Genomic DNA, 15,665 nt, shown 5'->3' with positions numbered 1-15,665 from the left:
GAAGCGCGCTGTCCATGGTGTTGAACTGGCCTCCTCGGGCGCGGTGCTCGCTCACTGGTGGTTTTGTGCTTGTTTGTTCCACCAACGCGCTCAGAGCTTCACCCGACAACCTTATCAACCAAGCAGGAGGAGGAAATCATTCCAGATAAACAGATACACATTTGGGCCGCCTATTTGTTTACCGGTCCATGGTAACAATGAGTGGGGCACTGTATTGTATAGTAGGCTTAGGTTAGTTTCCGTGACACAACCATCTCCCCATCTGTCCCTTGTTGATTACAAATGGAATCTAGATGAAAGGAAGTTGTCAGAAACTCAATGCTGGTCATAAAATATTAACATTTGCACTTGACACAACCATCTCATGGAGCCAAAGACAGATTCAGGATATTTATGTTAATTATCTCGGTAGGGAACTGAGTTCTTCCCACAAGGCTGTCTTCATACAGTAGACACATACTGTTTCTTTTAGCTCCCTGAGTCTGACAACTAAATGATAGAACTATACTGAACTATACTGTACAAAAATATAAACGCAACAATTTAATTGATTTTACTGAGTTACAGTTCATATGAGGAAATCAGTCAATTTAATGAAATTAATTAGGCCCTAATCTATGGATTTCACATGACTGCGAGTACAGATATGCATCTGTTGGTCAGACAATGGGCCTCACAATGGGCCTCAGGATCTCGTCATGGTATGTTTGTGCATTCAAATTGCCATCGCTAAAATACAATTATGTTCCCTTACGCCTGCCCATAGCATAACCCCACCGCCACCATGGGGCCCTCTGTTCACAACGTTGACATCAGCAAACCGCTCGCCCACACGCCATACACACGGTCTGCAGTTATGAGCCTGGTTGGACTTACTGTCAAATTCTCTAAAATGATGTAGGAGACAGTTTATGGTAGAGAAATTAACATTAAATTCTCTGGCAACAGCTCTGGTGGACATTCCTGCAGTAAACATGCCAATTGCATGCTACCTCAACTGCACATTTTAGAGTGGCCTTTTAATGTCCCCAGCACAAGGTGCACCTGTGTAATGATCATGCTTTTTAATTAGCTTCTTGATATGACACACCTGTCAGGTGGATGGATTATCTTGGCAAAGGAGAAATGCTCACTAGCAGGGATGTAAACACATTTGTGTATGACATTTTTGAGAAATAAGCTTGTTGTGCATATGGTAATTTTCTTTTTTTTAAAGCATGATATTCACTGTATTAGGTTGCACATCAAAACGTATTGAATCATACCTGATTGGATGCATTAAATGATGTGTTGGATGAAACAACATATTACTTGATTACCTCAGCAGTCTATTTATAACACTTCTTAATAAATCACTATGAATGACTTCATTAGATGATTGCTCATGATTTGGGTCCGACCAAATCATGGGCTGGTGCCACCATCTGTAAAAGGTAGTGGCACCAGTTACACCGTGGCATAATGCTAGTAATTAGCAATTGATACTTAGGGTATGTGTTGATTCAGGGGAACACACATGACAGGCTCTAATTTGCAATATATCCTAAGTCATTAGCTTGGATTTCATAACGTATAAAGCTTAAGGGAATAATCCGCTTAAAATGATATTTTGGTATTTATTTTATTAGTCCACTGTTGATACAGTCCCATAATGTTTTGCATGTCAGCAATCTCGTTTTTCAAGATATAGAACTTTCAAAAAGCAAATTTGTAATTTTCCACCATCATCATCATGATGATGTGGCAAGTGGCAATTTGCTTTGAGTTGGTAGTGCGCTCAGTGATGTGGGCTTGTGTGGATAAAATACCAGGACCACATTTTTGTCCCATCCCGCCCCTTTTGCATGTAGGGGTTTTACAGTCATGTCTGAAGGTCAGATGTAATGTATTACAAATAGGGTCAAATGTACTCTTTATTCTAATTGTATTATGTATTATTGTCTCTTATTCATGTGGCCATGTAAACCACATATTTACTGTAGACATGTGCTCATTTTGAATGCTGTACAATGCCATAATATGCATTGTATATTCATAAACGTGTATGAATATATTACATGCCTATTATACAAGCCGTATACTACAATGCTTTGCGCCTTGGGACATTGTATTGCCTGAGTTCCGAGCTCCAACATCACCTCACAGATTATGGATATTGATGCATCTCTCGGTTCAGCTCACATGAGGGAAGTGGCTGCTTTTGTGTCCTTATTATGTCAGCTTCCTTTTGGGTTGTCAGGGGATCCTAGACAAAGTGGGTCAGAATATTATTCCTCAGCATGCCAAGATGATGCGCCACCCAGTTTGGGAATCACACCACGGTACATCAGCATCAAACTCAGGAAGTACCAGTACCTCACGTGGCACTCCTCCGGTGCAGGCACGGGCACAGTGGAGGATTCAGAGGGATTCATGCACGGAGAACAGAGTTGAACCTTGGCTGCTTCTCTAGATGTCTATGGGGCTAGGCTGGATGTGTTGGGCTATGTTTGATGGCTGTCAGGGCATGTCCGATTGAAATATGTAAGTCACGGGTTTATTTCCAGGTTGAAGGGTGTGAGAGTGTGAGTAACACTTGATGTTGCTAATTGTCTGAGTGGCATGGACCACCCACTGCCAGCTGTTGTAGCACATGGGAAAGTGTCACGTTCGTCAGACATGTACCTACACCAGTCTGTGTTTGTATGTGTGTGTGAACTTGTTTTCCTATTTGTCTGGACCAGAATGTCCTGAAAAGACAGGAACTCAAGAACAATTCTGAAAAGTCATGACATTTTGCATGTCCTGAAAAGTTATAATGCTATTTTAGGTTTAAGGGTTAGGTTTAGGGTTTGGGGTTAAGGTTAGGGTTAGGGTTAGGTTTGGGGTTAAGGTTAGGTTTAGGTTTAGAGTTAGGTTAAGAGTTAGGATTATGATTTTTAATGCAAATACATATTTACTTCCCAAAAAGTTCTGACAAGTAACTAAAACATGACTTTATATGTGTGTGTGTGTGTGTGTGTGTGTGTGTGTGTGTGTGTGTTTGAGCATGGCATGTGAAGGTGTGTGTGAGTGTGTTTGAGCACGGCATGTGAAGGTGTGTGTGAGTGTGTTTGAGCACGGCATGTGAAGGTGTGTGTGAGTGTGTTTGAGCATGGCATGTGAAGGTGTGTGTGAATGTGTTTGAGCACGGCATGTGAAGGTGTGTGTGAGTGTGTTTGCATAGAGTGTGTGGGTGGGTAAGAGGAGATCCTCACTCCAGTCTATCTTTTTGAAGTGTGAATTAACAACCCCAGCATTAGTCAGGCTGCTGTTGGAAATGATTGAAGAGGGACTTTGATTTCTGTCAAAAACGCAGGTGCATCACTGTTAAATATAAATTGCCCTCAGACACGAATGGATTTAGAATGAATGCAGCTGCTCTTCTCTGAACATCCCTGTTCCTGGCGGCCGATTTGTTCAACGGAAATGCTTATCCCCTCCCAAAAGATGCATTTTAAACATTAGTTCTACATTTTCATCCATGACAATAACTCTGGAGGGGGTAGCATTGCTGTAGTCCAGCACAATGCAAAGTTTGATCCCACGTTGAGTTTGAACCATTTTCGAAATCACACCATCCAGATTCACAATGAAGGCAATCCAAGGTCGACACTCATTTTTCCTTCTGAACTTTGGATGGCACTTATTCAGGGAGATGAACCTTGCTCACCCAGACACACTGCAAGACTGGCTGTACAGCACACCTACTACCCATTTCCACTGGGTCAGATGTGATTGCACAGCCTCCACATTTGCCCTCAGCAAATGTCTTTAGACAGTCTCTTTCAGAATGGAGATTCCAGCGCCAAAACTGTGTTGGCTGGATCACTATCAGATGGAATCGGTTTTAGATATTTCGGGCAAGGTTGGCCGCAGAAATTGGTGCAGCCTTACCTGGATTGTATGGACGGTATTGCCATTGATTTTCTTGTGCTGTTTGCAGGGCTATCTGGCGTTAATATCCTTGACGATAGCTACGTATTCTTCCAGAGCCGTTATCCCCTGTTTTAAGTGATGTCATCAGAGACACAGCACCCAGTTTTCTATCTAAATTATTTTTGAACCGAGGGTCACAGAATTGGTCTGGACATTTCATCCACTCGGGTTTAGTAGATGGACAACGGTCAGAGAGTGATAAACTTGTAGAATCTTAAAGGCTTCGCTTGACTGCACTGGATAGTCTCAGTCCTCTCGCAAAATCCAGTTTTCTATTGAATTGATTTCAGAACCGGGGCCCACAAAATTGGTCTAGTCATTGGATCTACTTCAGGTGTAGTATATGGATAATGGTCGTAGATTAGTAGACTTTTAGAATACTATAAGCTTAGCTACATTGGGAAAACTCAGTCCTCTCAAGCTTCTCCAGAGTGACACATTGAGGCAACCTTCCAGCAGACAGGGAATGCCTGATACCCCTTTCTCTATTTTAAGCCCCCTGAAATGTCATTAGATTAGATCACCCACCAGAGAGGAGAGCCGAGATTCCCAGACAGACTCAATTAAATGGAACCCACATCTGATCAGGGGAGCACTCATCTCTGACTCCTCATTTAGTTCCACCACGGCCATCCCCACTTCCTGAATCTAGCAGGTGCCCAGAGAATCATGCAATACTTTGATTGGCTTGATACGGGCACTGCTGAGGTGCAAGGGTGTGAGTGGAGGTTATCCTTATGGATGTTCAACTTCATAAGAGTGTCTTCCACCCTCCCATTGTTAAGGATTACTAGGGTGTTTAAGGGTGGAATACAAATGATTATTTCCACAGTTGAAATGCAAAGGGCTTTGGAACCAGCTCAGTGTAATCCCCAGACTTTGTCAGAATCGACTGTGAAATATACAGTATAGTACAAATGGAAGCCGTCTGACGATTTTAATACACGACTAATCTTTATTTGGATTTTTTTTAATGAAAGAGGGGATGTAATATGGAACTGAATATGCCTCTGGGTGGGTGGGTGGTGGTGTTTACTTTTTACATTCCTCACCTGCCCTTTTAGAATGTGTAAGACGAAACATCTTTAATACAGTACTTTCAAAGTGCTTGACATTTCCCGGATTGACCTGCCTTAATGTCTTTAAGTAATGATGGACTGTCGTTTTGTCTTTGCTTATTTGAGCTGTTCTTGACTTTTGTCTTTTACCAAATAGGGCTGTCTTCTGCATACCTCCCTACCGTGTCTCAACACAACTGATTGGCTCAAACGCATTAAGAAGGAAATAAATTCCACAAATTAACTTTTAACAAGGCACACCTGTTAATTGAAATGCATTCCAGGTGACTACCTCATGAAGCTGGTTGAGAGAATGCCAAGCGTGTGCAAAGCTGTCATCAAGGCAAAGGGTGGCTACTTTGAAGAATATAAAATCTATTTAGATTTTTAGCTACTACATGAATTCCATATGTGTTATTTCATAGTTTATGTTTTCACTATTATTTTACAATGTAGAAAATAGTAAAAAATTAAGAAAAACCCTTGAATGAGTAGCTGTATCCAAACTTTTGACTGGTACTGTATATCAACCAACTTGTCCCACTTCTGGACCGTACAAGATTGATGCTATAAATTACCCACAGACACATCGAGGAAACTCCTCACTGGTCATATCAAGCAACTGAGCATCCATCTTGGATTCCCCTCCATCAGAAATGAACAGAGATCGCTTGACCAAATGTCACCTGTTTCCCCATCAGGTAAAGTTCAGCCAACTCTTCCGGCTCTACAGTGATCAGGTTAGCAGGAGCCACAATGTTTCAGGCAGGACCTGAAACAGAACCAGACATCCTAATGAAGATGGGATCGCCAGAGGTGCACAATACATGTTCAAAGCCTCTCTCATATAATGAGCTCTAGCCGAATGCCCCCTCCTATTCTGCTGAACTTAATACTGTTAGTGTGTGCCTCACAGGTCTCAACTCCAGTAAAGCAGGGCCTGGTGGATTGATAGGCTATTAACCCATTCCCTGTGCTGTCGTTAAAGGGACGCTCAGCAATTTAGCCAGGGCATTCACAAACATTGGAACCCAGCAACAGATTAATTTGCTGTTGTTTTGTTCCGAAGCAGCCCCATATCCTCATGCCATTTGGTGAGTAATTGGTGAGATTAGATCATGGTGTCCCCGGTCTATCTATGTCTACTTTTCAAGAAAATGGCCTAATAAGTCTTGTTAGGGACCCTAACAAGACATGGGGAAGCAGATGAAAATCAATTCAATGGTTAGAGGCAACAGGAAATTATGTGGGTCCCTAATTCAATCAATTGCAGATAAAGGAGAAAACACATTGCAGGTTCACTCAAAATGTTTGTCAGAGGCTGCGTTTTGACAGGCAGCCAAAACAGACCAATCAGATCAGCTCTGAAAAAGAACTGATGTAAAAAGATCTGATGTGATTAGCCAAAATAACAATTAGTGGAAAAACAATGAGAATCGACCTGTCTGTGTAAATGCAGCCAGAGTGTTAATTGTGACAAAACCAACACACCACATATCAGGTCTTAGAGATCCTATATGGATTCTATGTGTATTTCTCTGCAAATTAACTACAAAAACTACACCTGCCCTTACTGTGTTTACATTATGTATATACACATATAATTTCTTTTCCACTATGTATGATTGATTGGGTCTCATTAACATTTTCAAATGTACTTTTTGAAATTGTACAGCAATACTGTCACCAATACATGCTTTGTGGTCGTCAACTACAGCTCTCTCTGGCTGGTCTCTCTTTTGATAAGGACAAGTAGAGGATATTAGTTTCAGGTTGCAGCGGAGGCCAGGGACACAGCCACCTGAAATGTCTCACTTCCTATTTTAATATAGTCTGTCCCCAAACTCCCAGAACACACTAGGTCCTGTCTGTCTACCACCTCGCTTTTAATGACCTCTGTCTGTCTGGCAGAGTGAAGTAGAAGACAGTTAGACAGAGTGCAGTAAGGCTTGATTCAACCCCGCCGCATCCCATGTGGCACCCTGTTCCCTTTGTAGTGCACTACTTTTAACCAGAGCCCTATATAAGGAATAGGGTGCCATTTGGGATGCAGACACTGTTAACACGACTCCTAAGACGGATGACAGATATCACCCGGCGCCCATTGAACTCGTCTGAAGATGTTTGTGTTTGGATTGTTGTTGTGAAAGATGAAATTAGCTTGTCACGATTCTGGCTGACAGGAGGTAGAGGGGAAGAGCGACTGGAGGCTGACGAGAGTGGCTTTACTGAGGGTATTGTGCTCATTTACTGGGCTAGAGACGCAGACCCTGGACATCTGCTTTGCTAGCACACGTGACCACCCTCCCAAATGATCTCACCAGTCGGCACCACCGAACAGTTAATGATTCAGCAGCGCAAGTGGCGACACTTCAGGCTGAGGAGTATGTTTCACCCATCCCCATGTGCTACAAAGACACTGGAGAGCCTGTCCCATAGCTTCTTACCATCTCAAAATAGGAGTGCCTGACCTAGGATCAGGATCCCACTGTCCATGTAATCATATTCAATGTAATCTAACAGTCAAAACTGATCCTCATTCAGCACTCCTACCCTGAATCATGCCAGCTCAGAAAAGATCAGACCAGAAAACAGCGACGCAAAAGGCAACAGAAAACATTTTAACACAATGTAAGGGGAATAAACTAGGAGAATTGAGCGGTCGCGTTGAATGAGACCGGCGGGGCTGACGAGGGCAAGTGTATTTCTCATCACATCGACAGGTTAACTGTGTGTAAAAGATGCTCCTCCATTAAAACCCTCATGGGGGCATTTTACTCTGCAGATGGAGAGTTGTAATCATGCTTGCTTGATAAGGAAGGGGAGGCAGGGAGGGCGAAGTGTGTGTGTGTGTGTGGGGGGGGGGGGGGGGGCCTTGGTGCAAATAAATCTCTGATAACAGTAACAGTAAGTGGACAAACTCAAGTCAAAGCAGCGTAGAACAAACATATGTGGAAACTCTACAGAGGATTTGTGTGGGCAGTGCATTCACCTTCCCATATGTCATGATTATATTGAATTTGACAGTAAAACTACTGTACTACAACTTTGAATAACATTCCAATAGCGCCATTTTTCTTCAATTAAAGCAGGGTTTCCCAAACTCAGTCCTGGGGCCCCTCCTGGGGACACATTTAGTTCCCCCCCCCCTAGCACTACACAATTGATTCAAAGCTTGATGATGAATTGGTTGTTTGAATCAGCTGTGTAGTGCTAGGGGGACAAAACTAAATGTGCACCCAGGGGTGCCCAGGCCTGAATTTGGGTAACCCTGAATTAAAGTACTTTACCAATGACTTCAAAAAGTTGCTGCCATAAATGTACATTGTGTTATTTGATGATAGTGGCTAAAGTGGAACTTTAATAATGTCCTATCAAATCAAATTGTATTTGTCACATGCGCCGAATACAACAGGTATAGTAGACCTTACAGTGAAATGTTTACGTACATACACCTTAACCAACAATGCAGTTAAGAAGAAATCAGTGTTAAGAAAGTATTTACTAAATAAACCGAAGTAAACAATAATCAAATAACAATACTTTTTTTTTTTAAGACAAGATGTACTCTGCTATTTTCTTGCGTCTGAATTCTACAAAACGGTCAAATATCTATTCGTCCATTATACCCTGTTGCAATTAAATACGTCTTTGTGCGGATCTTTCTGTCATAGTCTGATGTGAGTGTACTGCACCACCTCAACAGTTAATTGCCGGAGTTGCCAAAGCCTATGAAAGAGGCTAATGTGCAATGACAGAGGTGCACTTAGCCACACAAGCGTGAACTGCTAATTACAGCAACGCCTTGTAAGATTAGTTACAGAGAACAGGCTTTAAATTGTGAAATGTAGGGTTGGAATCGTGTATGGCATGTTATCCAATAGATTTGAGCCGTGTGGAAAACAGTTTCCTACATCTCCAGTGAAAGGTGACTGCCTGGAATGAAACTGGTGAACCGGTGAACCACTTCATGTATAGGCGTCACTTAAAGTGATAGTTCACCCCCAAAATCAATATGTGTCAGGTGTTTTCCTCCCTCAGACACGGTTGAAAGTCGACCAGAGTCAACAACAGATATGTAGGCATGTCCTTTCAAACACTTTTGACATGGCACCCAATGTATGGCAGTGTTACTATACTTGGTTGTGGTTCAAATGTGCTTTTAGCTTTTACAGTGATTTTTCTTTCTGTCTTTTACAGTTAAACCAACGCTTATCGACGTTGACATATACGTCAATAGCATCGGACCTGTATCATCAATAGACATGGTAAGTGAAAATCTCTCTCATTACGAACATAATTTGATTACTTTGTTTTTCTGTGCTGCTTGAATAAAGGTCAACTGTGGGCCAAGAGAGTTCAGGCAAGATACGTTCCATCATCTTTCATATCCCCAGTGAGCTGGGCTGCACAGACAGGAAAGCAGTTGTATCTGGTGGTGAAGTGGGATGTGTGGGTGTTGGAATGAGAAATAGAGCCTGTGGTCACAGTGCTCAGACAACCTGTTATACCGTAGTCACTGTATCGGTATGTAAATGGCTCAAATGTACATGACTAAACTTTAAATATTGAATACATATGATTGTGTAATACAACTCTGGCTTCCACTGTAGTAAGAACAACCCTTAGTGTGTTATTCATGATATACATCGGGGTGCTTAAGCCTTGTTGCTTATTTACTTAATCAATCTTATATGCGATATCCCTATGTTTTGTAATCAACTTCATGCCGGTCTTGGGTAGTATAGTGTGCTGTCACCTACTAGTGAGTCACCAGACCATCACATAACTGAATGATGTTCACCCCACCTTGGATTTGTACCTGATTTATTTCAGGTACACCGCGATTGGTGAGTCACACAGATTCTCCACCACGATGTAAACTTTGGCCATACTACGATAGCCTATAGGAGCATCCCACGCCCTCCCTTAGCCCCGCCCCTGTAACTGTTTGTCCTGGCAACATTACAAAAGCCAGGAAGAAAAGAAAAACAACCGATTTCTTCAGCTCGGCTTGGCTGCAAACCCCCCCGTCACACTTCAGTGCACCCCGAGCGTCACCCTGTGAACTGAGGAGTGACCTCCCATGCCTCGAATGTCCATTTAACGCATTTAGATCATCAGAACTCTGTTTCTGGAAGACAAAGCAGCAGGTCAAGTTGATGGGTTGTATGGAACAGGGCATCCATATTGATCATCTACTATAATTGTTACTTGTTCATATACAGTAGGGTTAGTAGTCAATGGACTCACCCAGGTATGATGTTCTATGGACATAGTTAGGGATCTAAGAGAATGATAATATACATGTTATAATTTGGAACTTTGTGTCATACCCAATAATAGAGTTGAAGTCGGAAGTTTACATACACTTAGGTTGGAGTCATTAAAACTAGTTTTTCAACCACTCCACAAATTTCTTGCTAACAAACTATAGTTTTGGCAAGTCGGTTAGGACATCTACTTTGTGCATGACACAAGTAATTTTTCCAACAATTGTTTGCAGACAGATTATTTCACTGTATCAAAATTCCAGTGGGTCAGAAGTTTACATACACTAAGTTGACTGTGCCTTTAAACACCTTGGAAAATTCCAGAAAATGATGTCGTGGCTTTAGAAGCTTCTGATAGGCTAATTGACATCATTTGAGTCAATTGGAGATGCACCTGTGGATGTATTTCAAGGCCTACCTTCAAACTCAGTGCCTCTTTGCTTGACATCATAGGAAAATCAAATGAAATCAGCCAAGACTTCAGAAAAAGAATTGTAGACCTCCACAAGTCTGGCTCATCCTTGGGAGCAATTTCCAAGCGCCTGAAGGTACCACACTCATCTGTACAAACAATAGTACGGAAGGATAAACACCATGGGACCACGCAGCCGTCCTACCGCTCAGTCTCCTACAGACAAACATACTTTTGTGCGAAATGTGCAAATCAATCCCAGAACAACAGCAAAGGACCTTGTGAAGATGCTGAAGGAAACAGATACAAAAGTATCTATATCCACAGTAAAACGAGTCCTATATCGACATAACCTGAAAGGCCGCTCAGCAAGAAAGAAGCCACTGCTCCAAAACCGCCATAAAAAAGCCAGACTACGGTTTGCAACTGCCCATGGGGACAAAGATTGTACTTTTTGGGGAAATGTCCTCTGGTCTGATGAAACAAAAATAGAACTGTTTGGCCTAGAGGTCGACCGATTTAATTGAAATGGCTGAGTATTTTTGGACACCGATTTTGCAGATGTTTTATTTTTACACCTTTATTTAATCTTTATTTAACTAGGCAAGTCAGTTAAGAACACATTCTTAATTTCAATGACTGCCTAGGAACGGTGGGTTAACTGCCTTGTTCAGGTGCAGAACAACAGATTTTTACCTTGTCAGCTCTGGGATTCAATCTTGCAACTTTACGGTTAACTAGTCCAACGCTCTAAAAATCAAAACACAGAAGTATATATTTTTAAACCTGCATATTTAGCTAAAAGAAATCCAGGTTAGCAGGCGATATTAACCAGGTGAAATTGTGTCACTTCTCTTGCGTTCAATGCACGCAGAGTCAGGGTGTATATGCAACAGTTTGGGCAGCCTGGCTCATTGCGAACTAATTTGCCAGAATTTTACGTAATTATGACATAACATTGACAGGTTGTACAATGTCACAAGAATATTTAGACTTAGGTATTTCATCTAACAGGTGGCATCCCTAACGGTTCCGTATTTCACTGAAATAATAATGGTTTTGTTTTCAAAATGATAGTTTCCGAATTCGACCATATTAATGACCAAAGGCTCGTATTTCTGTGTGTTATTATGTTATAATTAAGTCTATGATTTGATAGAGCAGTCTGACTGAGCGATGGTAGGCAGCAGTAGGCTCGTAAGCATTCATTCAAACAGCGCTTTCATGCATTTTGCCAGCAGCTCTTCACAAGCACAGTGCTGTTTATGACTTCAAGCCTATCAACTCCCGAGATTAGGCTGATGTAACCGATGTGAAATGGCTAGCTAGTTAGCGGGGTGTGCGCTAATAGCGTATCAAACGTCACTCGCTCTGAGTCTTGGAGTAGTTGTTCCCCTTGCTCTGTAAGGGCCGCGGCTTTTGTGGAGCGATGGGTAACGCTGCTTTGAGTGTGGCTGTTGTCGATGTGTTCCTGGTTTGAGCCCAGGCAGGGGCGAGGAGAGGGATGGAAGCTATACTGTTATACTGGCAATACTAAAGTGCCTATAAGAACATCCAATAGTCAAAGGTATATGAAATACAAATGGTATAGAGAAATAGTCCTATAAATACTATATTAACTACAACCTAAAACCTCTTACCTTGGAATATTGAAGTCTCATGTTAAAAGGAACCACCAACTTTCATATGTTCTCATGTTTTGCGCAAGGAAGTTAAACGTTAGCTTTTTTACATGGCAGATATTGCACTTTTACTTTCTTCTCCAACACTTTGTTTTTGCATTACTTAAACCAAATTGAACATGTTTCATTATTTATTTGAGGCTAAATTGATTTTTATTGATGTATTATATTAAGTTAAAATAAGTGTTCATTCAGTATTGTTATAATTGTCATTATTACAAATAAATGTTTAAAAATCGCTTTTTTTGGTCCTCCAATAATCAGTATCGGTATCGGCACTGACAAATCATAATCGGTCGACCTCTAGTTTGGCCATAATGACTATTGTTATGTTTGGAGGAAAAAGGGGGAGGCTTATAAGGCGAAGAACAATATCCCAACCGTGAAGCACGGGGGTGGCAGCATCATGTTGTGGGGTGCTTTGCTGCAGGAGGGACTGGTGCACTTCACAAAATAGATGGCATCATGAGTTAAGAAAATTATGTGGATATATTGAAGCAACATCTCAAGACATCAGTCAGGAAGTTAAAGCTTGGTTGCAAATGGGTCTTCCAAATGGACAATGACCCCAAGCATACTTCCAAAGTTGTGGCAAAATGGCTTAAGGACAACAAAGTCAAGGTATTGGAGTGGCCATCACAAAGCCCTGACCTCCATCCCATAGAACATTTGTGGGCAGAACTGAAAAAGCGTGTGGGAGCGTTTGCCCCAAGTTAAACAATTTAAAGGCAATGCTACCAAATACTAATTGAGTGTATGTAAAACTTCTGACCCTCTGGGAATGAGATGAAAGAAATAAAAGCCTAAATAAATCGTTCTCTCTACTATTATTCTGACATTTCCGATTCTTAAAATAAAGTGGTGATCCTAACTGACCTAAAACCGGGAATTTTTTCCTGGGATTAAATGTCAGAAATTGTGGAAAAACTGAGTTTAAATGGATTTGGCCAAGGTGTATGTAAACTTCTGACCTTTGACTTCCGACAGCTGTATGTGTTGGGTTTATATAGTCAATGAAGGCTACTCACTCAGACATGATATTCTATGTTCCTGGCATGTATTCTATTGTAATGGTTTCTGTTTAAGCCATATATACAGTATAAGCCTAGTATGTAGTCACCCAGACCTGATGTTCCATCGGCATTGTTAGTGATCTAAAGAGAAGGAGAGTCTTTTTTTTGCCATCGGGGAATGGTTAGGGTTTATTTACACCGACGGGACTGAGTACTCGGATGGTTCAACGTCACTGAAGAAGATATTAATCTAGGACAGAGTGCGATGGGAGCATGTCTAATTAAGGACCATTATCTCAGAGCGCAGTGGTCATAGTTGCTGGTGCTATGCAGAAAAGATAGCGCGTCGAATCAGTTGACCAAAAGAGGACACTATGCCACAGTAATCTCGGCCTACAGTCCATCAGTCCATGTGGTGCCATTGAGAAATGATGGATATATGATGTTATTTGGTGCATTTTCGCTGTGTGAAAACAGATTGTGTTAATATGAGGAATCAATATTCTTCCACAGGGCATGGTTATTTGTTATGTTCCACAGGATTAGTGCCAATAAAGACAGAAATAAGATCTTCAGAACCTGTCTGATTTGTTTTCTCTCCTCAGAATGAAAATAAATTGATTGAGTCTGCCAAAATGTCTAGCCCAGATAACAACGGGTTACATAATGTTAACTAGTGAGGAGCCACCCAACAGAGAGGAAGAGAGATGTTTGACGATGCCATGTTTAAAAATGGAGTGCATCTAAGATGTGACACCAGGTCTCAGGGGAACAATAGTGGATCAGTGGGTAGTGTTTACTCGACCAACAGACAACTCGTTCTATTAAGCAGTCTGTCTCACCTTCAGTTTCTGATAGATCTCTAAAGGATTGCATCATGACATCTGACATCTGTCTCAATATCCAAATGATACCACTTATATTGACATTTTAGTAATTTAGTCGACGCTCTTATCCAGAGTTATTTACAGTATCATGAGGGTTAAGTGCCTTGCTCAAGGGCATAGACCGAGTTTTCACCTAATCGGCTTCGGGATTCAAATCAGCGATCTTTCAATGACTGGCCCAATGGTTTTAACAACTAATATTCATAATTTGGTGTGTATTCTATGCAGTGTGCTAGTAGGAACATTAGACTTTGTCTACCCTCCTCCAGATTCCAATAGATCGTTAATGGATTATATGACGACTATAGGATTACATGAAGGCTACAGGCTCAGATCCTATCTCTCCTTTCTAATAATTGGTGTCATCGTACCTCCGTCATCATAGAGCAATGAGCATAGGAAATATTTTGCGTGTTGGATTCCGTTAGCTTTGGTATCCAATATCCATACACATGCAGCTTGACAGATGTCAACTAGGATTTACAGATACAATTACTGTAACAAAACACAGGAACGCAATGGGTCCCTTGGACTAATCCAATACCATCCCTGTAGTACATATCAGAAAAGTAAAAATGTGAGAGTTTTCAACATTGTTTTTCATTGGCTTGTTTTCAACAATTGTTTTCACAGATGCTCCAAGTATCCACACATTCTGAGTTTCTGGATTGTAAGATTTCAGCCACAATGACACCTGTTTTAATAACACCGGTTTCTCGGTGTACACATTGAATTATTGACACATTTTGTTTGAAGGGACATCTTCACAATTCTCTGCGGAAAGGAAATGCTATTTTTAGGCTATATCTGGGAGGCTCACTCTGTGTCCAAGGCAACGGGGCTACCCGTAGCAGAAGCCACAGCCAGCCATACACAACATGCAAAAGTTCAAAGCTCTCTACAAGCAAGCTGGCCATTGTTGGCCAACCTTTTAACACTGACCTTTTGGTCCCTTCTCACTGTAAAGCCTTTCTATAAAAAAATATTTTTAAAAAAGCAACAAAAAAAAGAAGTTTGGCTTGGCAATGACAGCAATGGAGTAGGCAAGGTCAAAGAGATCTGGGACCAGGCTAAATAAACAATGTAGAATAGAAATATGTGTGGAAGCAAGTGTAATGAATCACACACAAGTCTGTGAGTACTTCTAATGGGTTGATATTGTGGATTTGCAGATCGTGGCATTGTACTGTAATGCTGTCAGTCCTTGGAGCATCTTTTTCCCCTCACTTGACCTTTCATAATGTGGCATTTGATATGCTCATTTTAGTGCCTGCTGTTGGACTCTAAATTCACGAGGGGCGCTTAGTGTTTGCCTGGAAGTTGCGCTGTGTGAGTAATTCTTAGCCTTGTAACGACGGACAGAGAGGCCAAGGCACGTTCGTA

The 15,665-nt window shown here is 41.5% G+C and overlaps 1 protein-coding gene across 2 annotated transcripts in view; it reads left to right on the top strand.

Annotated features, from left to right (window-relative positions):
• LOC115129732 (gamma-aminobutyric acid receptor subunit gamma-3-like) overlaps positions 1 to 15,665 on the top strand; it is a 41,481-nt gene that overhangs the window by 1,637 nt on the left and 24,179 nt on the right. For both annotated transcript variants that reach the window (XM_029660398.2, XM_029660397.2), the window contains exon 3: positions 9,216 to 9,283. In XM_029660398.2, the coding sequence (XP_029516258.1) occupies positions 9,216 to 9,283 (68 nt within the window). The remainder of the gene's footprint in view (positions 1 to 9,215; positions 9,284 to 15,665) is intronic.

This window comes from Oncorhynchus nerka, linkage group LG5, assembly GCF_034236695.1.
Source record: "Oncorhynchus nerka isolate Pitt River linkage group LG5, Oner_Uvic_2.0, whole genome shotgun sequence".
NCBI lineage: Eukaryota > Metazoa > Chordata > Actinopteri > Salmoniformes > Salmonidae > Oncorhynchus > Oncorhynchus nerka.
The sequence above is the reverse complement of the archived record's forward strand: the minus strand, read 5'-3'. Positions and strand labels throughout refer to the sequence as shown.